This window comes from Haemaphysalis longicornis, unplaced genomic scaffold (assembly GCF_048455015.1).
Source record: "Haemaphysalis longicornis isolate Haplotype H1 unplaced genomic scaffold, Haemaphysalis longicornis Haplotype H1 scaffold_1, whole genome shotgun sequence".
NCBI lineage: Eukaryota > Metazoa > Arthropoda > Arachnida > Ixodida > Ixodidae > Haemaphysalis > Haemaphysalis longicornis.
Genome location: NW_027526203.1, coordinates 130340325 through 130363668, shown reverse-complemented (window position 1 = coordinate 130363668; position 23344 = coordinate 130340325). Strand labels below are relative to the sequence as shown.

The window sequence follows — 23344 nt, the reverse complement described above, 5'->3', positions numbered from 1 at the left end:
CTCTTTCCAGAAGGCGGGTTGTCTTGTCGGACACATGCACGTCCCCAACTACTTGAATTGAATCGCCTCGCACGTGAAGTCGTCGAAGCAGTAGCCATCAGCAAGAAAGGTAACAAGTGCGTCAGCACAGCTTCCGTGGCGCTGACGAAGAAAGAACTGGAACTGCTTAGCGATTATCCCATTAACTAATCTCGGAAAAAAGAGTGTCGCGCTGTGCCAATGTTGTGCAATGTTTCATGTATATATGTTCCCGCTTTTTGTCAATAAACTCAGTTGATAGTCAGCACTGTGTCCGTGTTTCCTTCCTAAGTCATATCGTTTTTTGTTCAAGCTGAAATTTCAAGTCGATATGGAAAACCAACTCGCCCAAACCCAAGCAATTCTGAAATACTCAAACACACGTTTTACGGAAACCATGGCATCGTCACCCAGAAACAACGATGGATGTAGGGGAATATGTTCTCTGTAGAATTCTCTGAAGTGTTTGTATAGTGTTGTGTGAAGTGCCTTGCATGTATTAGTATGTGCACTGCTGATAGGGCCTCTCCGCACCTGCTGCACTGGGGTCTAGAAGATCCCGTCAGCAGATACGAGTGCGTTGCATGGGTCTGCCCTATCCGCAGCCTACCCAAGGCGACTTCCGTGTGTCTGTTGTGTGAGTCAGCTGTGTACCGTCCCAAGTGTGGCTTTATTACATGTAGTTTGTTGTCTGTCTGTTCATTCCAGTGTGTTTGCCATGTTCTGCGCAAGTGTTGTCTTATGTACGGTTTGAGGTCTGTATAGGGTACCGTTGTAATGTCTACAGTGTTTCTGAGTGCAGCAGCAGCAGCAGCCCTCTCGTCTGCCAACTCGTTCCCAGCAATCCCAGCATTTCCTGGGACCCAGCAGAGGAGCAGCTCATGCTTTCGCGCATACACAGACATAATGGTGCCAACACAAGATTAACTATGTGGTTTTTGGGAGGCTTGTGCGATGATAGTCCCCGAACACTCAAGGAATCTGTATAGACGATGGAATTGGGAATTTGATTTTCAAGAATGTGCTGTGAGATGAGTCAAATTCGATATGCTTCTGCTGAAAAAATGGTTGTGTGTACGCTCATGGTTCTTGTTGCATTAAAATTCGGACCATGAGCAGCGCAGGACACCATAGTGGAGGTCTTAGATGCGTCAGTGTAGAATTATGCACATGGGTATTTAAACTGCCGAGACAGAAAGTGCTACAGTATTGCAGCTCGTGGTACCCGAGTTTTGTCAAGTTTTATGAAAGAAAGGTCGCAAGACACAGGACGAACTTGCCAATGCGGTAATATGTTTGAAAAGGATGACCTGTACACATCTAAAAAGGAAGCGCTTAGATCCGAGGCTCGCTCTCTCACCCTAAGCGAAAAGGGCAGAGGAACGGATGGGCGATTTACAAAGAGCACAGATGTGGATGTATTGTTAAAGACAGGATAAAAAAGATGGTTGTTCAGCGATGAAATTTTAAAAGCATACAGCAAGTCCATGTACGTCCATTGGTTCTCAAGAGACCACTTGTTACGCTCGACATACACTCTCGAATGGGCTAGTGCGAAAAGCACCCGACGCAAGACGTAGCCCCAAGTGTAGCACTGGGTCAAGCATTCGCAACGCTGTTTTAGTCGCCGACCCATATACCACACTGCCATAATTTAAACGAGACCCAACCAAAACAGTATAGGACCGTAGAAGGAGTTCTTTGTCAGCCCCATAGGATTGGTGGGAGAGAACCTTAAGGATATTCATTGTTTTCAGAGATTTATGCTTAAGGTTTTTTATATGTGGGATGAATGTGAGTTTGCGGTCAAACACCACACCTAAAAACTTGTGCTCCTTGTTCACGGGAAGCGACACGCCATTAAGAGTAATGTCTTGGTTCATATGGACCCCGCGCTTCCTCGAGAACACAACGCAGGAGCTTTTTGCAGGATTCAATTTAAAACCATTCTTGTCGGCCCAGCTGGCAAGTTTCTTGACGCCGAGCTGGACGTGACGTTCGCATATTGGCATATTACATGATTTAAAAGATATCTGCACGTCGTCTACATACATGGAGTAAGAAATTGTAGGTGACAATGCCCTCCCAAGGGAGTTCATCTTTACTATGACCAGAGTGCAGCTTAGAACTCCATCTTGCGGCACGCCATTTTCTTGCACGTGAACCTTTGAGAGGGCACTACCGACTCTCACGCGAAAGGTTCTCTCCGACAAGTGACTAATAAAGGTATTTAACATGTTACTCGAGACACCGAACGACTTGAGGTCACTAAGTATGCCGTAACGCCATGCGGTGTCATAGGCCTTCTCTATGTCAAAAAACACCATGAGACAGAAGTGTTTGTGAGCGAAGGCATCCTTTATATATGATTCCAACGCAACCAGTTGATTGTTGGTGGATCTCCCCGCCCTGAAGCCTGCAGCTCTCGAGAAGGCCGTTGTACTCCAAAAAGTACACGAGCCTCCGGTTTATCATCTTCTCGAGAAGCTTGCACAGGCAGCTGGTCAGGGCAATGGGCAGATAGCTAGCGGAAGAAGAAGGGTCCTTCCCTTTTTTCAAGAATGCTACAACTATGGCATCCCTCCAAGACTTTGGAATGTGCCCCGAAAGCTATATCTTGTTGAAAAGGTGAAGGAGTGTTACAAGAGTGTCTGTGTGTAAGTTCTGTATCATTGTATACGTAATGTTGTCTGGGCCTGGAGCTGAGGGTGTATACGTGCTCAGAGCACCCCTCAGCTCATGAATTGTGAACTCAGAGTTATAAGAAGTGGCTGATCTGTCATTGTCATGTAAAGGCTTCTTTTCGGCCACGAGTTTGTGTTTCGTGAAAGTGTTTGTGTAGTGTGTTGAACTGGAAACGTGTTGGAAGTGTTGTGCGAGTGTGTCAGCCTGGTCTTCGAGTGTGTCCCCTGTTGTGCTGACCAGAGGCAGGCAGTATGTTTGTTGTCCCTTGAGTTTGCGTATTCGTGTCCATACTTTTCGTGTGTCTGTGTAGGAGTTAATTGATGTTATGAATGAACGCCAACTATCGCGTTTTGCCTCACGGCGCCCACGTTTTCCAAACGCCTTGGCCCGTTTGAACAAAAGGAGATTACTCGACGCGGGGTACCGACGAAGGATGCCTTACGTCTTGTTCTGGGCCTCTCGCGCCCGCCTACAGTCCTCATTCCACCACGGCCTCCGCTGGTTGCGCGGGGCACCAGAGGCGTGGGGAATGGACCTTTCGGCGGCGTCGAGGATGTGCGCCGTGAGTAGTTGGGTTGCCTGCTCAACATGTAGGTGTGTTATGGACGTGTAGTGTAGTTTAGATGAATCTGTAAATGTATTCCAGTTTGCTCTTGCTTCATTAAGTCTGTTCTGGGAAGATGGACTCCTCGGGCCCTTACCTACATTTGTTAGTGAGGTGGGGAAGTGGTCACTTCCATATGGGTTAGTGAGGTGGGGAAGTGGTCACTTCCACACCTCACTCAAGACATGGAAAGAGAACTGCAGATCCAATAGCCAAGTCAGGGTGTGATTAAGTGTTGTGTCCTATATTATAATATGTTGGCTGTTTCTGGTTGAAAAGACATGCTCCCGACGATGTTAACCATTTATCAATTAGGCGACCTCGGGCATCCATGCGAGCAGAGCCCCAGAGAGAGTTATGTGCATTCAGGTCGCCTATCAGAATGAAAGGTTCATGTAACTGATCTACCAGACCCTCGAAATCTGAGCTCGAGAGCTGGAAGTCAGGAGGGATGTAAAGAGAACATAGTGTTATAAGCCTATTGAAAATTATCGTTCGAATGGCAACAGCCTCTAGAATGGTCTATAGTTGGTCAGTGTAGCACGCCAGCGATTTCCGGGCAATGATGGCCACACCGCCTGAGGATGTGCCACCACCATCTCTGTCCCTTCTAAATACCATGTAACTATTCAAGAAATTTGTGTGTGTGGAGTTTAAATGGGTTTCTTGGAGACACATCACACTTGGCTGATTGGAATGAAGCAACTGATAGACATCATCAAGATTTTTAAGGAGGCCTCTGCAGTTCCATTGCATGATATTTTCTCTTCCCATTGTTGAAGTTTAGAGCTAGTGGAGTATGTTCGTGTTTATGTGTCGGCTTTCGGGGCTTGAACTCTTGGAAGGGGTTTTTTGATTTTCTCTACTGACCTCGACGCCGGAGCCCGTTCCTTCCGCTGTTGTGCATGCCGGAACGGCTCGACGTCCATGTCGTCATCTGAAGGCAACGGGGTGCCCAGCAGACTGGGCCCCCTAGACTTGGACTTGGCACCCTTCCCAGTGCCCTTTGTTGGAGCCGCGACCGCCGAGGGCGTCAGGAGCGCCCCTGGAGGCAGAGGTGGTGCGGCGGGGGTGGGAACTGCCACGGGTGCCTCCGTTTCCATCTCCTCCGGGCCCTGGGGTGTGCTTCGGGCCGGTGGAGAGGAGGAAACAGTGGGTGCAGCAGCATCCCCACCGGACATGGTTGCCACCACAGCCGCTGCTGGCTCAGCGAGCGGTGCGTAGGTTGGTTGGGCTGCAAGAGGCAACCCAAGGGGGGGGGGGCGGGATCAGGTCCGACGCATGGCACTGGGTTCCCACCGAAACGAGACGCCGCTCCGCCCCCCGGCGAGCCGCGTCGGCATACCTCCCCAGGGGGAAAGAGGCGAACCTCTTTCGCGCCTGTGGGAAGGTGATGTTTTCCGTGACCTTGATGTTGATTAGTTTTTTCTCAAGTTTGAACTGCTCGCAGGTCCGCGAATATGCAGCGTGAGGTCCTTGGCAATTGGCACAGAGCAATTGATCAGATGTACAGCCATCAGTGAGATGGTGTTGGGCACATTTGGCGCAGGTTGGCTGGCCCCGACACGATTTAGTACCACGCCCGCACCGCTGGCACTTGTAGCAGCGACGCGGATTCAGGATGTACGCTCGTACGGAGCACGAGATGAAGCCTGCTTTAATGGATTCAGGAAGTGTGGAGCGGTTGAAAGTCAAGATTATATGCTTTGTGGGGGATTTCCTGCTTATCTCGTCTGATGGTGATACGCCTCACTGCAGTTACACCCTGATCTTTCAGGCCTTCCAACAGATCAGCTTCGGTCTCATTCAATAAATCGGTCTCAGAAATCACACCTTGAGAGCTGTTGAGGCTACGATGGGCAGTGACACTGATGGCCAGATCTGCCATGCGGGTTTGGATCAGGAGGTTAGTGGCTTGTTGCTGCGTCTTGAAATTGACTAAGACTTCACCGGTACGGAGTTTCTTAGCCTCGAAGGATTTTCCGAGGATGCCTTCCAGGAACTTAGTGATCAGGAATACGGACTTGGAAGAAACAGGGTTTGTTTTGTAAACTGCTTCGATCACCAAGAATCGAGGATAGTTGTCAAGTTTCGGAATGTGGATTGTTGGAAGGGGTGGAAAGGAAACTTCGGTGCGGCCCCTTTTCGGGGGCCGATCACGTTTTGGGAGGGGGGGGGGAGGTTGAATTATCCATATGACATTGGAAAAAGCAGGGAACGGGGGTGCTTTATTTATCAGCCTTACCCTGATAGCTGAAGAGGTCCCGCAGCTCCCTGCCTGGTAAACAGACAGGGAGCCCATCCGCCGGAGCTTGACCTGGGCTCCGACGGCCACCGTTTGTGGTTTCTACCCTTCACCATACAACACATCGCCACGGTTGGATCCAGCTTATGTATGGGGGCTCGGGGTCCGCGGTGTCTCCAACACCGTCACCAAGATTACTCAAGGTGCCCCGTGCGGGGATACACCCAATTTAGGCAGTTCATAAGGATTTTTTTAGAAATTGGCCCGTCATTTGGGTGTCTCAATCTATATTTGTATTAAAACATCCACGCACAGAAAGGTACGTGTACCGAAAACGCTACATTGAAACGTCTTGTATCGAAAAGACCAAAGCCTAGCTCGGGTCTTTCGACGAAAAGAACGCGAAGGCTGCCATACATTCGGTGCCGCGGCTGCACGCTCGCCCCCACCTACCACGGGTTAGTCAGATTTCACAAAGAAGAAGTTGAAAATGAGGCCTCGGAGGTCGCTTCTCTGTGCCAACGTAGGTAGTAAGTACGGTCAGCAACTTGTTTTCAAATGATCGAGCGGGGCCCCTGAAAGTTGGGGACCCGCGGCTGAAGCCGCCATAGCCTGTACCTTAATCAGGCACTGCACGAAGTCAGTGACATGTCTGACGGAGCCGGGTAGAATGCCGCCGATTAGCAGCATCTGTACAAAAAGGGGGGACAGGCTTAGCATGGTTTTTCGTTTCGTTTCATTGCATTTCATTTCATTTCAATTCAATTTATTTCTATTTCAAGCATACTAAACTGTAACTGCTTGGACACGTATGAAGGGCTAGTGTAAAGTCCGAAGTCCAATGCAGCGATATGTTTATTTTTTATTTAAAAAATAGTGCAGGCCAGAATTAGGCCCAAGAAGGACTGGGAAAATGATTACATAGTATATCAGCCAAATGTAAATACACAATCTCTAAGACACATCAACGAAAATGGCAGACAAAAACTTACTACACGTGACAAAGCTGATCAATTGATGCACGCAGATTAGGCGAAGTAAACAGTGGCAGGGAGACGGTTTCATTCAGATATTGTTCGAGGGAAAAATGAATATTTATAAGCGCTTGGGCGGGTGTACAAAGGGGGTAAATTTAAATGGGTGGCATTGCCTGGTAGGCCAGGAGGAAAGAAGGGGTAAAATATATTGACGGGTGAAGGCGCAGTGTGCGGTTCCAAAGATCGCAAGAAATTTAATCCATTGCTTCTTCTTTGGGATTGCAGCGTTGGAATTCCGTTGTTCTGCATGAGTGCGGTAGGTGCATCGTGTCTTTCATAGCGGTTATAAATTAACCGAAAAGCTTGCCTTTAAATTTGCTCGAGCTAGCCAATATCTTTGTTGTATGTGGGTCCCAGACCAGTGAAGCGTACTCAAGGCGCGATCGGATTAATGTGTTGCAACAATTTTATGTTGGGCAAGTTTATTTTAAGAGTACCAGTTTCCGTCTAGCCGAAGCGTAGCTGTTATCAACATGTGTCGACGAGGATAGGTTTCCAGTAATTGTCACACCGCGGTATTTCAAGCTATTTGTTAAACTAATAAGATTGTTGTTAACTGCGTGCTGATATTCAATAGGATTCTTTTTGTTAGTTATACGCATGAACACTGCTTTGTTGGGGCCAAGTGTCATGCCCCACAGTTTGCACCATGTGAGCACGCCATTGACACTTTCGTTTAGCCATCTGATAGTTAGCATTTCTAATACTTTTGAACAGCAAGCAGTCATCTGCAAATATATGAATGGTTACCTCCTGGCTTACACAACATGCAGAATTGTTTGTGTAAATAAGGAAAAGCAGCGGCCCGAGTACGCTCCCTTGGAAGATGCCGGAAACAACGGGTAGGTAATCAGTGATAATCATTCAGAGCAACAAATTGTTCGCGGAGTTCAAGGTATGATATAATCCAATTCACAAGCGAGCGACGAAAACGGGGTTTGTTTAGTTTAAATATTAGTCCAGCGTGAGATATTTTACTGCAGTCAAGGAAAATTACGTCAATTTGGCCAAATGCATCTATGACAGAAGAAAAAAATGGATAGTGGAAATTAGTATAGTCGCCCAGCACACGCCTTTGCGAAACCCCATAGGAATTGCAACAGGATACAGAACACAATCTGTGCAAACACTGGAACAGGAAACAGAAGATTAGGACATTATACAATCATATATATACAATCATATATATAAAACGTGGGTTACATAACACAGATAAGCACGTTTTAGACACAAACAAGAATAAAGGCAACGTAGAATAACAGCTACGCTCGAAGTAGTGATATTCGAAAATAACAAATACCCGATTTTAGTTACTTTTTCACGAGTGTCTGCCAGTCAAGGAGATTCATTAGGAGAGCAAGGAAATGTTTATTTTATGGGCAGTTATGAGCCCATTTTACGACCTGGATAAAACTTTTACAGATTTTGCTACCCACAAACTGTAGTCGTCGTAGAACTGCAGTGGTGTATTGTAGTGTACGTCTACCGATGAACCTAGTCAACACTTGTTGTCCTGCCCACTGGCGTTTACGTTACAGTCTACCGTGAAGTTCTCCAAAACTATTTATTTATTTTCATCTACCCGTAACTTTGTTAGGAAGCGGAAGAATCGCTTGAACATGGCATGGGATTTGTCAGAGCTTACTCGGCAACATGGGTATTATGTGAGCATACATATAATAGAAACTTCCAGCGTTAAATTTCCCAACAGTTACTTAAACAACGTATTCTGTTATTTCTTTGTGAATTATTTTGGCTCTTTAATTGGCATTTCGGCGCGCCCTATAGGGCAAAATGGAATGTACCCTTTTGGAAAACAACACGCATATTTCGCCACAGTGTTGAAATTTGCAATGCATCACTTTTGTGCACGGGTCGTTCGCTTGAAATAAAACTGAAACCGATGACTCTTCCCTTTATACAGACTGTTTGGGCTTGACCTTGCACTGGAACGGGGTCTTTCCATATTGCGAAGAGTTTAAGACGCACATCTCTGCTCATTTATGTTAGCTTTTGCTAGCATAGCATGAGCGAATAAAAATTTTAAATCTACAATGTCACCTAAAATGGCTAGAAAGGGTCGAATAGGCCTGTTCCAGCTACAGTTTATAAAAAAACAACTGAGGTCCACAAAGCGTAACTTTGTTGTGCCGAGTGAAGCATTATAGTGGTTCGGTTAAGTAGTAACAGCGTTTATTTAAATCCTCCTGATTTAAATAAAATGAAAACACGGATGTTTAAAACACGTCATTTTCATAACATGTTGGCAGGAAATTCTGACGTAACTGAACTTTTTATTGCTACACTCCGCACAAGTAAAATTGCAGGGTATTCGATATTCCTCTCCCGCAATTGTATACGAATAATTTATTGCCGATGCCTCTTCGAAAAAAAACGAAGCAGCAAAGTTAGTACGGTATTGCTATAACTAATCGAGTACGCAGTAGCTAATGGTACCTAAGTGCATACCCCCAAGGTAAGCTGAATGTAGCATGAAAGGAAGCATGAACAAAAATAAACATGTTTACCCGCTGCCACCCCGTCATGAGAAACTCAGAAGCGACGACAAGGAAGAAATACTTTCCTTGTTGCCATTCCCTTAATTTTTCTAAATTATTACTCGTTTTTTCGACAACAACTCGTCAAAACATGGAACATATTTTTCAGTGTAGCAGGGAACGCTTACTGTGTGGACATCTTGGTTGATCAATCTCAGGTGTTGTACATCTGGAGGTTGAACCAAAATGTTAATAAACAAACTAATGCTCAATGAAATACACTCTTTTGGCTAAGAGTGGTATACTTAAATACATGTAAATGGCTGTGTATATTTAGAATATGTCAATGCAGATGTAATCATCTACACAGGAAGCTTTAGACGAAACTGTAAAGTTCGTTTAACTACCAACTGCACCATGGATGTGAGAGCCAATGTTTTGCTCCTAGTTTGAGTAAGTAAAATCATACAAAAAGACAAGCACTAGCAACATAAGCAGAGTTAGTGCCTTCGCTTGTAATACGGTCCTTTTTATGATCACTACCCGTCAAACAACGTATTAACCAAATGGCGTTGCTCTTTGTCCTGTCCCAGGAAGCAATAGTTTGACTACTACCATGCTAATCCTACTGCGTGCAGCTCGCAGCCGTAGCAGTAGGGTGCCCCCATCCTTTTCGTGGCAAAGACAACATCTACCTGCTGTGCCAAAATTATTTCGCCAGAACGTTGGCATTTAGGAGGGTTATTGTGATTCGCATAGCTGCGTTCAATTTGCTAAAGAATCGATGACCCCGCTAAGAGAAGTGCGTCAGGGTGACATCAGCAACGAGTTGCGAACAATGCCTTGTGCACGCAGGCGGAATTCGCGGCGGCATCTTGAGACGTGGGGTGCTGGAGCCAGGTTGGAGTTATAGAGGAGGAGCACGAGAGAGGAGAGCATTGTCGTGCCACGTGGGATCACCGTCGTCGCAAGCGTCGCCGACTGTCGCAGCAGCGTAATTTCTGGGCGGCGTCCAACGTTGTCGGTGCGCCCCGAGCCGAGCGAGAAGGAGGGGGCCAACGGCAGTCTGGTGCGTTTATTTTCGGAAGGCCTCTTCTTGCTTGCGCCGACGCTGCCGCGACACGCAGTCTGGCGGCAGAGGCACTGCTGGCCCCTGATCGACGGCTCGTTGCAGGCGCGGACCTCCGTAGATGGAAGGATGACCCCGGTGCAGGTAGCCGGCCGCCATGTCCCTAGTGAACCTGCTGGGTGGCCTGCGGCGCCTGCTGCGCAGAAGGCACGTGCACATCGACAACTGCGTCTTCCGGCTGCACTGGCTGGTCCCCTCTTCCCTTCTGGTCGTCTTCAGTCTGCTGGTGTCTGCGCGCCAGTACGTGGGGGAGCCTATCGAGTGCGTGCCGCCCACGAGCGACTTCCCGATGGAGGTGCTCAACACCTACTGCTGGATCCACTCCACCTTCACCATGCCCACGGCGCTCAACAAGCGTGTGGGTCTGGACGTGCCGCACCCTGGAATCGACAACTCCGGAGGTGCCGAGCGGCGCTACACGGCGTATTACCAGTGGGTGGCCTTTACCCTGTTCTTTCAGGCGGTGCTCTTCTACATTCCCTACTACCTCTGGAAAAACTGGGAAGGAGGCCTGCTAGAGGTGATCACCATGGGCATGCACGTGGCCATCATGGAGGACAAAGAGCGCAGTCACAAGAAGCGCCTCCTCACGGACTACCTGCAGAGACACATGCGGCACCACAGGCTTTACGCGCTCAAGTACGTCTTTTGCGAGTTTCTGAGCTTCGTCAACGTGCTAGGGCAAATGTTCCTCATGGACAAGTTTCTGGGCGGAGAGTTCTGGAAGTACGGCGCCGACGTTGTGCGCTTCACTCTCATGGATCAAGAGGAGCGCCACGATCCCATGATTTACGTATTTCCTCGCATGACCAAGTGTGTGTTCCACTCATTCGGCTCGTCGGGAGACGTACAGAGGCACGACTCACTATGCATCCTGCCCCTGAATGTCCTGAACGAGAAGATATACGTATTCCTGTGGTTCTGGCTTGTCACGCTGCTGGTGCTCACAACTCTGGTCTTTCTCGGCAGATTGGTCATCCTGGCCGTGCCCAAGCTCCGCTTCCAGATGCTCAAGTCGAGGAGCCCACTGCTAAATGCCGAAGACCTTCAGACGCTGGCGCGCTTCGCGGACGCCGGCGACGCTTTCCTCTTCTACATGCTCGCCCAGAATCTCGACCCGCTCGTGTACAAAGAAGTGATCGCAGACCTCACCGTCCTTATGAACCAAAAGTCAAGCGCTGCTGAGGACAGGTTACCACTGAATGCTGTCTGATTTTTCAAGTGCGTCGACCTAATTGGTATGGGCCTTTGTATACAGATAAGTTGAACTCAGCGGGGCTAGTTGCCTCCTGCCAACTAGCTCTGCTGTGGCAGTCTATTTTTATGCCAAAACTTTTATCTAACTTGAACACGTCACACTACATCCAGGAAAAGTGCTTACGACAACCCTCTAGCTTTCATGTGAGGTTGTCATTCTTGTGCCGAAGTCATTACGCAGTACAGGAGAAGTATATGCTTAACATTTTTCCTGTGCTTTGTCTTGACGCGGACAAGTTCACCAGCTTTGCTGATGTTTTGCTAGCTAGCCCCACGTTCGTTGAGCGGACGTTTGCGTCGTGCTGCTTCCTCAAATGTACAAGCTGTCATCACCAATTAATTACGCAGGCTAAGCGGCACTATCGCCTCATTATTCCGAATGTTGAAACCACAGCACGGATTCGTAAGGACGTGCACAAGTATAGCAAGCTATACGCACGTCGATTCGCTTCTGCCATATCATACCCAAATGCCTTTTCAAAATTCCCTGGGTCGACTTTGACACAATGTATATGATTGACCACTCATTTCATTCGAAGAAGCACATTTGGCGAATTGCAAAGAGCGACATGTGATTGGAGCCAAAAGTTCAGTGTGTGTTCTGACGTTGCGGAGCTTTAAACACGATACTCGTATGTTAAATAGCCCACCACATTTCCCTACTCCGATCGCATAATCGACCATTTTATTGGCCTTTTTTCTTCTGTGATGGCAATGGCTTGTCATTTAAATGTGTCGTGCAAAAGCAAAGTTCAGGTGGCTTGGCAGTGTAGCTTAAAAGTGTGCACGTTCGGGCCAGTGGTTATTCAGATTAAATATTTTTACGGGTGGACTGTAACAAATGAACCCAAATAAGGCAACCAAGCGCGTCTTCCGAACCATTTATTTATGAATGTATAACATACTTTTAGGCAGTCTCAAAAACACAGATTACTGGAAGCTAATACGCCATTAGTCTGTGTTCCTTCACCAGCCATAGTGAGATTACATCGCCACTGGTTTTTCATTGCCGCTGCTGCAAAGGACGTCAAGCTCTTTAGCCATCAGAGGTAGCACAGGCATACAAAGAAAATCGCAACCATCACTCCCCATCGTCACCTATCCCTCATTGCCTTTGTCAGTGCCATCAATGTGACATACCCAGTTGTGTCGGCGAGGGACAAAGTCTCCCCAGGCGCATTCTGCACGTTGCCCTCAGGCTAATTCGTGTATTATAAGCGGTCCGCCTGGCGTATCTGCAACCGCCCGCAAGATAAGTGTAATGTTTACTATCTACATTAACTTAAAATAGAAATTACACTTTATATACACATATCTTAAGATTGAAATATATAGGGAAGAGAGTGAGTACAACAGGAAAAGTTAGCAAAAGTTATCTATAGAACAGCCTTTAACAATGAATCCAGCCTGGTTAGCACCAATTATGAAGCACCGTCTATAAGCTTTAGAGAAGACCTGTGATATTTCTCCATCGCTTATTCAAAAAAATTGGCTTTCTTCCATCTTGCGGAAGCGATGAGTAGGAATGTTGTGCCAGACGAACTCAGGGGACTTCCTTGAAGCCTCACGAAAAGGTCGGTTTTAAAGCGAATGGACTCGAAATACCCCGTAAGTTGGTGCCGCGCCGAGGAAAGCTGGACAACAAACGTGTGCGGGCCTCAAGGTCTTGTCTTGGCGCAACGAACATTGATCGAGCAGTTCCGACTGTTTGGCCAGTTGGTAGTGCATTTTATACAAGAAACAATAAACCAGAAACGAAAACACACTCGAGCAGTTTCAGCTTACATTTTTGTTCACGCCGGCGTGTTGTTTTTTAATCCAAAAGATATTTTCCCTTGTCCTTTTTGCAAGACACATTCCTCTTGGTGGTGACCTGCTGTGGTCGGCGTGTTCGCGTACATATTCTTCTGCCTTTCATTTAGACGCTGGCATGCAATGAATAGCAGCTGTCTAGAAGGTGCGCATTGAACTCGTGATTTTATTTACTGCCCAATATTCATTATTTTCCTTTGTTTGCACTGAAAACTTTCCTAAAAAATATGCAGAGAATGACGTATTTCATCTTCAAGCTAGCTGCACGTCATTGCCGCCAGTACACAAACTGCATGCAGACAAAGAGCTATCATGCCTCCTGTGAAAAGCCATTTAAGTGCACGAGGATGATTGCGAGAACACAGGAGCGTTGAAATGTGAGGGTTCGGGGTTTTGAATTACTAAAGGCTACTTAGTAGTACTTGATCGCTCTGTGCAATGGCATTTTTAGTTCTTACGTCACGCTTGCCCACGAGAAAATGGAGAATCGTGGCATCAACAGCAGCTTAATGAGCGCTTCTATTTAAGTATGCCAGTGTGTGTAGCTGTGAGAGCTTGCTTACTAATACTTCAAATTTGTCTCATTTTCTTTTTTATTCATCAAAGGAGAGACCCTGCACATTAATCCCTTGTAACGGAGATGTCTCTTTTTGTTGTGTCTCAAGAAATATATATGAATCGGTCAAGCGAATAGAACGCATATGCCAAAATTATGCATTTATTAGACACTCAAGAGCAGAAATATGTCGAAAGATATCAAACTAGTGTGGACTGATGGTAGAGTTGATATTTTGACATTCTTGAGGCGCGGCGAACTAGATATATGGCGCAGAAAAGTGAGACGGACACAGACAGCTCTTGTCATAGTCCCTCTTTTGTGTCCTGTTTCAAGTGCTAGGCGCCTCAAGAATATCGGACTACACACTCTTGCACAGGTCTCACAGAACACGCAAAAATGTTCTTCCGGGACATTTTTCTAGATACAAACAGTCATACTTTTTGAAGCTAAAACGTTCGAAATCCATTCGTTTTTTTTTTCGGTCTGTAGTATTAAATGATCTAAATCACAAAATCAAAAGGGGCCTCAAGGAAATTTTGTATACGCCCAACGTGACCTTTTCCGAAATAATACAGCAAAAAAAAAAGATGTAAAAGTCAACGCTTTCGTGGAAAAGCCAACTCTTATGCCGTGAGGTCGAGCGTTCATGTCACAGCAGGTGTTCCTTACGTACAGGCGCGAATAGTGACTTAAATTCCCGTCTTCACGTGAACATCAGCCTCCAAACAGCTGCAGCCTTCTCCGCTTTAAACACGTCAAAATTCTAGGTTTTCGGAATGGAAACTCTTTGAAGCTTTTTTTATTTAATGCAGCCACCCTGCCTTTTGATGTGTTTGCGCAGTTCGGCTGAAGAGGTAAGCATATATATATTGGCGTATAACTCCGCTGGAGCGTTCCTTTTACGAAAACCAATGCAACAAAATAAAATATCAATGATGCTTCGTTGTAATATTGAACTTTTTAGTTGGTAATGTCTTTTTACGGAATCTTTGTATACAATTTTCATCTAAGGCGCAAGGCTTAGGTGCCCAATTGTGCGAAAAACTGGCGGTGTCGTTGTCCGCAGGTACAGAAAACGTCCGCCACTGAAAAAAGTAAAAAAAAAGTGGGACTTTCTGCCACAGTGAATATGTGGATCTGTTTCAATAAAGTAAATCAATTAGGTTTGAAAGATTATCGAGAACATTGGAGTTCGTATAGCAATCGAACCCAGTCTCCAGAGTAGCACCCGAGAGAAAGTTGTCAGCGACGAACAAGAGTTGGCATGGTGCGTGCGCTGCTGACCTTATATCACGCGACAGGTGATCGTGATGGTTCGTGAGTAGAACAGGTGCACCCCAGCCGCACAGAACTCTGATTGCGGGGAAGCTGTGAAATGAAATGTCGCCAGTCCGCCTTTCGGAATAATTTGTGCCAAAAGACGAAGAAACGAAAGCAAAGGAGACCCAAACACGTTGCAGCAGTAAAAGAATATTCGATATGTATTACCAGGGTTTGCCAGAATGCTTTCACCTGCAAAGCACGTAGGCACACTTAAGTGCTCCGAGGAATTTTTTGCAATTGTTCTCCCACAGAACAGGCCTAGCCAGCCAGCTTTTTTATAGGTTTGGAGAAGCCATGTCTCCGCGAACCGTGGGTCCGCTGCAGCCAACGGTGTCTGGTGACCGATTTCACTGCCTCTGTGGTGATGTTCAATTCGCGCCGCAATTGCATTCGCGGAATTTAAACTGTTTGATACGTGCTGTACTAACTTAGCCTCGCTGCAGTGCTGATTTGTGTAGTTTGCAACTAACCACAAATATACACTTTTGTTAGACAGTGTCTTGTGTTTCTTCGAATGGCAGAGAATTTGAACGATGCACTCCATCAAATATTAAAGGCCTAACACGTCTTGTGAAATATATCCGGAACTGAGAAGTAAAATGAGTGGCATCCCCCACATGTTCAAATGATGGTGCCAGTACTTCCAGATGCGATGGAGGCGAAACGCGAAGAAGCAGGTGACTAGTCTGTTGTATAAATACAATTGTCGTGCTCATGGCACTGTACTGCAGCCCATTTGCAAACCTTTACCTCAAATATAATTTTAGATAACACATTCATAAGCCGGATTTAGCCCTTTTCACCTAATGTCCCAGCCGATTTCTACGTGAAGACCTTGCGACTGCCCAGGTTAGGGGGCCCATATGCCAACAGTCGACGATGCAAACGGGCCGTGGACGATAATGTGTCAGTACATCGATTAATTAACTGACAACTTTTCGTTGTCATCCTTAATAAAAATTGTATCACACGTGAAGCAACATACATACAGTAATAATTTCACACATATCTTTGAACTGTGCACGACAAACAATTGGAAACTCACACCGGATAAGTATGTATAACTGCCTCCGTCAACAGCGCGACAGAGATCGAGGCAATAGGAGTAACAGTATTGCAACAAGATCAAAGAACAAAAAACTTTTCACTGCTCATGATGCAGTAAAAAAAAAGTTGCACGTGACATCTAAGTTTGGGTCTTAAGATGTACGACGCGATAGCGTTACAGCGACTCCCAGGGAGTGTCGCCGAACGGAAATGCTGCATTTATGATCTATCTCTCACAAGCACTGAACGTAAGCGAAGACAGATATACTAGCAGCAAAGGTGTTTAATCGCAGAGGCCCAGGATGCAGAGGCCGTCTGTGCTTCTGTGCCTTAGGACGTGAGCGTGAAAGGGTACGCCAGCGGGGTGCTGGTCAGTTTGAGCGAGAAGTTTACGGTGTGTTTTAAAGTGTTTATTATTTAAGGTCTATGCCGCACTGACTTTTACTGCTTTTGCTAAGAGAGAGAGAGAGAGAGAGAGAGAGAGAGAGAGAGAGAGAGAGAGAGAATGAGTTGGGGTTAATGAAAAGGGTATAAATAGATTGTAGGCAACTCAAGGGTTTAACATTAAATCTAGAGTCCCAGATGCAGCACCTTTTTTCCTTTCCCTCTGAATCAGCTCGTTCCGATCTTGAGGTAATGAGCTCGTCAAAGCCTCCTCCCATATCTTGGTAGAAGTGTAATATGTAATGTTTGAATTGCTATGCCCTGAGCATACCCTTGAACATGGATAGGTTGCGGTGAAGACAGAGGAAGTATGATGATGCATTATGTTCAGACCGACCATATCCGCCTACGTTTATTTGCAGATACTTGTGTTGGTTTGTTCTCCACAGGGTTTGCAATTCTTAATTTATCACGGGGAAGATCGCGCTCCTAGGCGTAGGATGAGGCGACGTTCTTAACAATTTCCGGGGAGGGGAGTGTGGTGCTCGTGGACGCAATGTGCCCGCCACCTAAGTTCGCGTGCCTCCTGGTCAGTGCCTCGTTCTCTTCCAGACCCTTCTGTCGGGGTGTCCAGGTGACGTTGTTAATTTTCTTCATTATGGATGCGAGTATCATACCGAAGCGTTTCGGTATTCTCCCTGCGTCCAACAGTCTAACGCCCTTTGAGAGTCTGTAATGGTGTTTAAGCATCTATTCGATACTTCCGCTAGCCAAATTACCAAGAGAGTGGCTCCAACTTATGCTTCTTCGTTCCTGTATATAGGAGGGTCGTGCAGTCACAAAGATTACCAGAATGGTCATCTACGACAATTGCAACCGCATGCTTTGGCAGTTTCGGAGTCGGTGATACTATGTTCTCATGATTCTGGAACCTTACCAGTAGTGAAGTTGATCCTGCGATGTCGCATATCCCTGAATAGGTTAGGATCTGTGTTTTTGGTACAGATTTTTCATGCGGAGTCGCTGGATCGGTGAAATGTCTGTGATGGCGTATCATCGCAACTTTTCGTGGCGGGGGAGGGGGGAGGGGGGGTGCCCGTCTTTCATACGATGACCCATCCCGATTTGATTTGGTTTCCGAGCCACACCCTTGGTGCCAGGAGGGCGGTTTCTCTGACTTTTCCGGTAGCGTTTTAAAGACATAATTGGTGGACTTATTCTTCATCATCGCTAGGTGTACTGCAGCACGTAGGGGCTCTCCCTTTGACCTTCACCCAGCCCGGTGCTGCGCTTCCCGACTCCCTTCTTTGCAACCGAATTCTCAATTTCCCCCCTCCCTAGAGTTATTGGCCCTCCCCATCTTCTAGACCCGTCTGTGGGTGTCCATTCGGTTACCCTGGTGGCGCACCGGTTGTCGGTTCGTCTCACGGTAAAAATTTTGACATTGTCCTGGTGATGCTGTCCTGGTGCTGGTGTTCAATTTATTTTGTTCGGCGCGTGTAAGTTTGTATAAAGGTAGGCTCCGAGATATTAGGCTTGTGATCAGCGACTGCATGAGTCTTACTGTTTCTTCTTTCATTCCTGCTCTTCTCTCGGCTAGGAGAGCAATATTGTGGCACTTGTTGAACGATTTTCTTTTTTTTTTGCGATTGTGCGATCGGCTGTACCGCTTGACTAGAACCACGCCGAGCATTCTTCCGTGACGGTTCTCCGGTTAACATCCGTACCTATTTTAGGCTGACATTAAACCTGGCCGCGTGCGCCGTCTGTCGTTTGCCAACCTCAGCTTGAGGCGGAAACAGAATCGCTTCAATATTAAAAAGTAGTGCGAAAATTCATGTAATTAGACGCAATATACAACGATTTATTTTATTTTGTTTCTCGCCATAACATATGCCTTCCTTTATTTTTGAGAGACTGGCGTTCATCATTCACCCCATTTATTAGTATGACGACGCAATGCATGTTGCGGCATCAGTTCCGGCTGAAAACACGACGCGGTGGCTCAGTTGGTAACGCTCAGTTGTTGAGCCCTAGGGAGCGGTTCGATTCGCGGCTGCGGCAGCAGTTTTCTGATGGAAGCAGATAACAGAAACGGCTCTGTCTCGGCGTTTCAGTGCGCGTTAAAGATCCCCAGTTCGTCGAAATTATTTAGGGGCCTTCCAACTGCGCGCCTCATAGCGCATGAGACGCTTTGGCATGGGCATTACCCAAAATGTAAATTTTATCTTCCGGTAGAGAGGTGCTTTGGTGTGCGGGCACGGCTGGCGACCGTGTCTGCCGCGCATGTTACCAACGAAAGGGCGCAGAACCGGGAGCGCAGGTCAGGAGCCACGCAACTGCGCAGGCGTGGCACCCACTGAAAATGCATTGTGGTCCTTCCGCCTCCACCAGAGTGTCATTGTCCTCCTTTCCGGACTTCAGTTGCCGCGGCGCACGTATTCCATCGATTCCAGCGACGGGCGGGCGCTCCCATCTCGCTGTCTCAGTCCTAGCGTCCGGGTGGCAGCGGTGACGTGTTTCAGCGGACGCTTGATGAACACGGCTGATAGCGGACGGGAAGCAGCCACGTGGAAATCGAAAAATGAGCCTAGTAACCCTACCGCGTTACAACTGCGCAACCATAGAGTTTCTTATTGGAAAGACTAAAAGGGACCGCTAAGCAGACGAAGACGAAGTAAGACACAAACACCACATATTGCAAAAATAACACGCCTTTTATTGAATGGCACAAACAGTTGGCTATCGGCTTGACTGCGCAACCTCTTCGGTTGTTTGGCAACCAATGTAGCACAAGTCGGAAACTCGGACCTACTGGCTGTTTACACAGTTTTCCTGCTGGAGCTTGCGTTCTTTGGCTAAGTTCTTTACTGAATCGTACCTTTGTCGTAGCAGACGACACAAAGCTGCTCTAGTAAAAAAAAGGAAAACTTTCCACCAGTGCGATTCGTTTTTGCGGCCGTTGGGGCCAGCCTGCATAGGAGTCGGATAACCTAGCCGCTTTGCCACACGCGTAAATAACGCGCCCACATGAAAAATGTGGTATAAAAGCCGGTTCATATATTTGTAGTCAGCACTCCGGTTTAGTTTCTATAAATTATAATTCACCCCGAGGTTTAACCGCGCAAACTTACTGTTGCACGCTTCTGAGTAAGCCATATGCGAGTATATTAAACTCACTAAACAACGTTAAACACATTATTTATTGCACAAAATCAATCGAACTGCGCGAAGTTTAAGCTCCGCGACGCGCGGTATCACTGTTTCTAGCTCTGTCGTACTACGCTTGGTGAGTAAATGACGGATTCATTGTAACTTCCAATAATGATCTAAATAAACGTAAATCCGATAAATGTGTCCATGATGTAAAATGTCGTTTTAAGCTGTCGGTTGTTTATCTCGTCAGGCCAGGAGGTTCGCGTTCGCCTCACATTACTGGCGTAGCTGGCGTAGTTGGTAGGGATTCGTGGTGATAACAGCGTATGACTAGACCAGGGGAGGACGCAAAAAGGGCTTGTGTGCGTCCTCCCCTTGTATGTTTCAGAGCGAAAGCTCCGCATCTTTCAAAGTCATTCATGGCGGCGCATTGGCATTCAGCCACAGGCGCGCAAGCTCCACTTTTCTTATAGCTTCGCTTGCTAGAGCTTCACCGCTGCGGCACCACGTACCTAGGCGAGGGTGAAACCGCTGCTACGCGTGGGACTTATCACCCAGCGGGGGCTGGGCCGTCTGTGCCTGCGGTTCAGTGCAAGCGAACCCCGTGACTAGGCGAGAAAATTAGACGACTGATATATGAAAGAAGAATGATTTTAGAGGAAGGATAACACGAGAACACACGATGCAGGCACAAGAAAGCGCTGCTTTGCCGGCGCTTGGTCCCTCAGTCTCGCTAACAATGGCGCGCCGGCTGGGCTGTTGTTCGTGCCCTTGAGCGCAAGTGAATGGATGAATCCAATCATCCAGCGAATACAACTACACGGCAGGCTGCGAAATGTCCAAACACTGTGTGCATAGTCTGCTTTCGGTCGTAAAACTAGGTTTAGAAGTACCAAAACTGCGCCATTTTTCGTCTATTTTTGTGCCGTTACCACCATGTATCGGTAAGCTTATGCAACAATATCGGTTAGTACAACGGCACTTCAGGCTGGAAGGAAACAGCAAAAACCGTTTACAAATACCCAGTTTACGTTAAACGTGGTTACCTGTGCATGCGCCACTCACCTGGGTACGAAAGAGTGGTTTACTGGGAGTTCGGCCATGTTGATCAGTCATATCAGAGGTGAGACACCACCCGTTCAGTAGCGTGCGAATTCCATCATGGCGAAGTTTTAAAGTTCTGCGCTAGACGGGGGACCACAGCACAAAGGACACACACGGTGCGCACTGTGTACACCCTGTCTGTTGTCCCTTGTCAAGTGCAGCGCTTTAAAGGAGCCATGAAGAGAAAATGCAAGTTGGTTTTATTCGAAAGATTTCGTGTTTTATAGTGCCCCCAGCGCTTGTCCGGATACAAACGGTGCTTTATTCACTGAGAAATTAAACAATTTAGGTTAAAATTTTGATTTTCCCGCTCAATCGTACGTTTTCGTGGTCCCAAGTGACATCACTGGAACCAGAGTTACTCAATACAGACAGTTGCGAAACTCCGCTTCAGAATCCGGGCGGCGCTAGCCCCCCCACTCCGTGGAAGCTGAGGGGCAAGTCGACGCGCGCGGCACCTAGGAGATGAAAACGGAACTGCACTAAACTATTATTATTCAAAATTCTTCTATAAAATAAAGATTGCTTTTTAAATTAAAACACAATAATTACGTAAAATTTACTTGTGTTTTTGCGGCTTTTCTTTTTGTGACTTACAGCGGCAGCCGCAACCACTTCAATACTGCTTCAACGTCCTGCCGACAGACGACAGGCTAGTCAACTTGCCCCGTGCTTGCCCCGGCGCAGGGGGGCAACCGAAGACCGGCTTTCGATACATGGGGCCTATGGGGAGTTTCGCAACTGTCTATATCCAGTAACTCTGACTGGAACCGACCGCTCTGCAGCCTAGAGTACCTTCATTCACGCATCCGCCGTACAGGGTAGAGACACGTATACGCTGGCGCCGCCATTTTCGGTTGCTCGCTCGCCGCCGAAGCAAGTCATTGTGTCAAAACCGCGCTAAAATTATCGCCGCAACGCGGTTTACTGAAGAAGTTTGAATCATATTGTCTGTTTCGCGTTGCTAGGTCTCGTGGGAAACGAAAAGAATAACGCGTTGAGCCCGTTGGCCCAATTGCGGCGGCACGGGACCGTTCAACGGTTGTCTCCACCCTGTACAGCGGTGTTGGTTTGTTCCCGCGTTTCTTTACGTTCCGTAACCTAGATGGCGCCACCATACCGTGGCAAGCGTTTGGTTTGTTTTTGCCCGCATTTAAACCTGGCTTGTTTTTGTTCTGGGAGAAAATATTCGTTCCCTGAAACAGTGCTCGCTCGACAAATGGGGTCACGTAAGACACCGTTGCTTGCGTCAATCATCCAGTGTCGTCTGAGACAACCCCAAGCCCCGTAGTGCTGTGCAGCAAAATACCAAGCATGCTGTGCGCAGTACGAACAGCAGAACGCATCAGTACTTCTATGTTTACATGTGCTTTCGTACCTTCCACTGCCCTAAATTTAAGCGCAAATCGCTCGTTAAGCGCAAATCGCTCCCCTTGTATGTTTCAGAGCGAAAGCTCCGCATCTTTCAAAGTCATTCATGGCGGCGCATTGGCATTCAGCCACAGGCGCGCAAGCTCCACTTTTCTTATAGCTTCGCTTGCTAGAGCTTCACCGCTGCGGCACCACGTACCTAGGCGAGGGTGAAACCGCTGCTACGCGTGGGACTTATCACCCAGCGGGGGCTGGGCCGTCTGTGCCTGCGGTTCAGTGCAAGCGAACCCCGTGACTAGGCGAGAAAATTAGACGACTGATATATGAAAGAAGAATGATTTTAGAGGAAGGATAACACGAGAACACACGATGCAGGCACAAGAAAGCGCTGCTTTGCCGGCGCTTGGTCCCTCAGTCTCGCTAACAATGGCGCGCCGGCTGGGCTGTTGTTCGTGCCCTTGAGCGCAAGTGAATGGATGAATCCAATCATCCAGCGAATACAACTACACGGCAGGCTGCGAAATGTCCAAACACTGTGTGCATAGTCTGCTTTCGGTCGTAAAACTAGGTTTAGAAGTACCAAAACTGCGCCATTTTTCGTCTATTTTTGTGCCGTTACCACCATGTATCGGTAAGCTTATGCAACAATATCGGTTAGTACAACGGCACTTCAGGCTGGAAGGAAACAGCAAAAACCGTTTACAAATACCCAGTTTACGTTAAACGTGGTTACCTGTGCATGCACCACTCACCTGGGTACGAAAGAGTGGTTTACTGGGAGTTCGGCCATGTTGATCAGTCATATCAGAGGTGAGACACCACCCGTTCAGTAGCGTGCGAATTCCATCATGGCGAAGTTTTAAAGTTCTGCGCTAGACGGGGGACCACAGCACAAAGGACACACACGGTGCGCACTGTGTACACCCTGTCTGTTGTCCCTTGTCAAGTGCAGCGCTTTAAAGGAGCCATGAAGAGAAAATGCAAGTTGGTTTTATTCGAAAGATTTCGTGTTTTATAGTGCCCCCAGCGCTTGTCCGGATACAAACGGTGCTTTATTCACTGAGAAATTAAACAATTTAGGTTAAAATTTTGATTTTCCCGCTCAATCGTACGTT

At 47.2% G+C, this 23344-nt stretch overlaps 1 protein-coding gene across 7 annotated transcripts in view; it reads left to right on the top strand.

The window, feature by feature from the left end:
* The window catches only part of LOC144180012 (innexin shaking-B-like), a 77913-nt gene extending 64675 nt beyond the window's left edge, over positions 1–13238 (top strand). For all 7 annotated transcript variants that reach the window (XM_077708447.1, XM_077708453.1, XM_077708422.1 and 4 more), the window contains 2 exons: positions 9943–10156; positions 10262–13238. In XM_077708447.1, coding sequence (XP_077564573.1) covers positions 10314–11429 — 1116 coding nt within the window. In that variant the 5' untranslated portion in view covers positions 9943–10156; positions 10262–10313 and the 3' untranslated portion in view covers positions 11430–13238. The remainder of the gene's footprint in view (positions 1–9942; positions 10157–10261) is intronic.
* The last annotated feature ends 10106 nt before the right edge of the window (positions 13239–23344 follow it).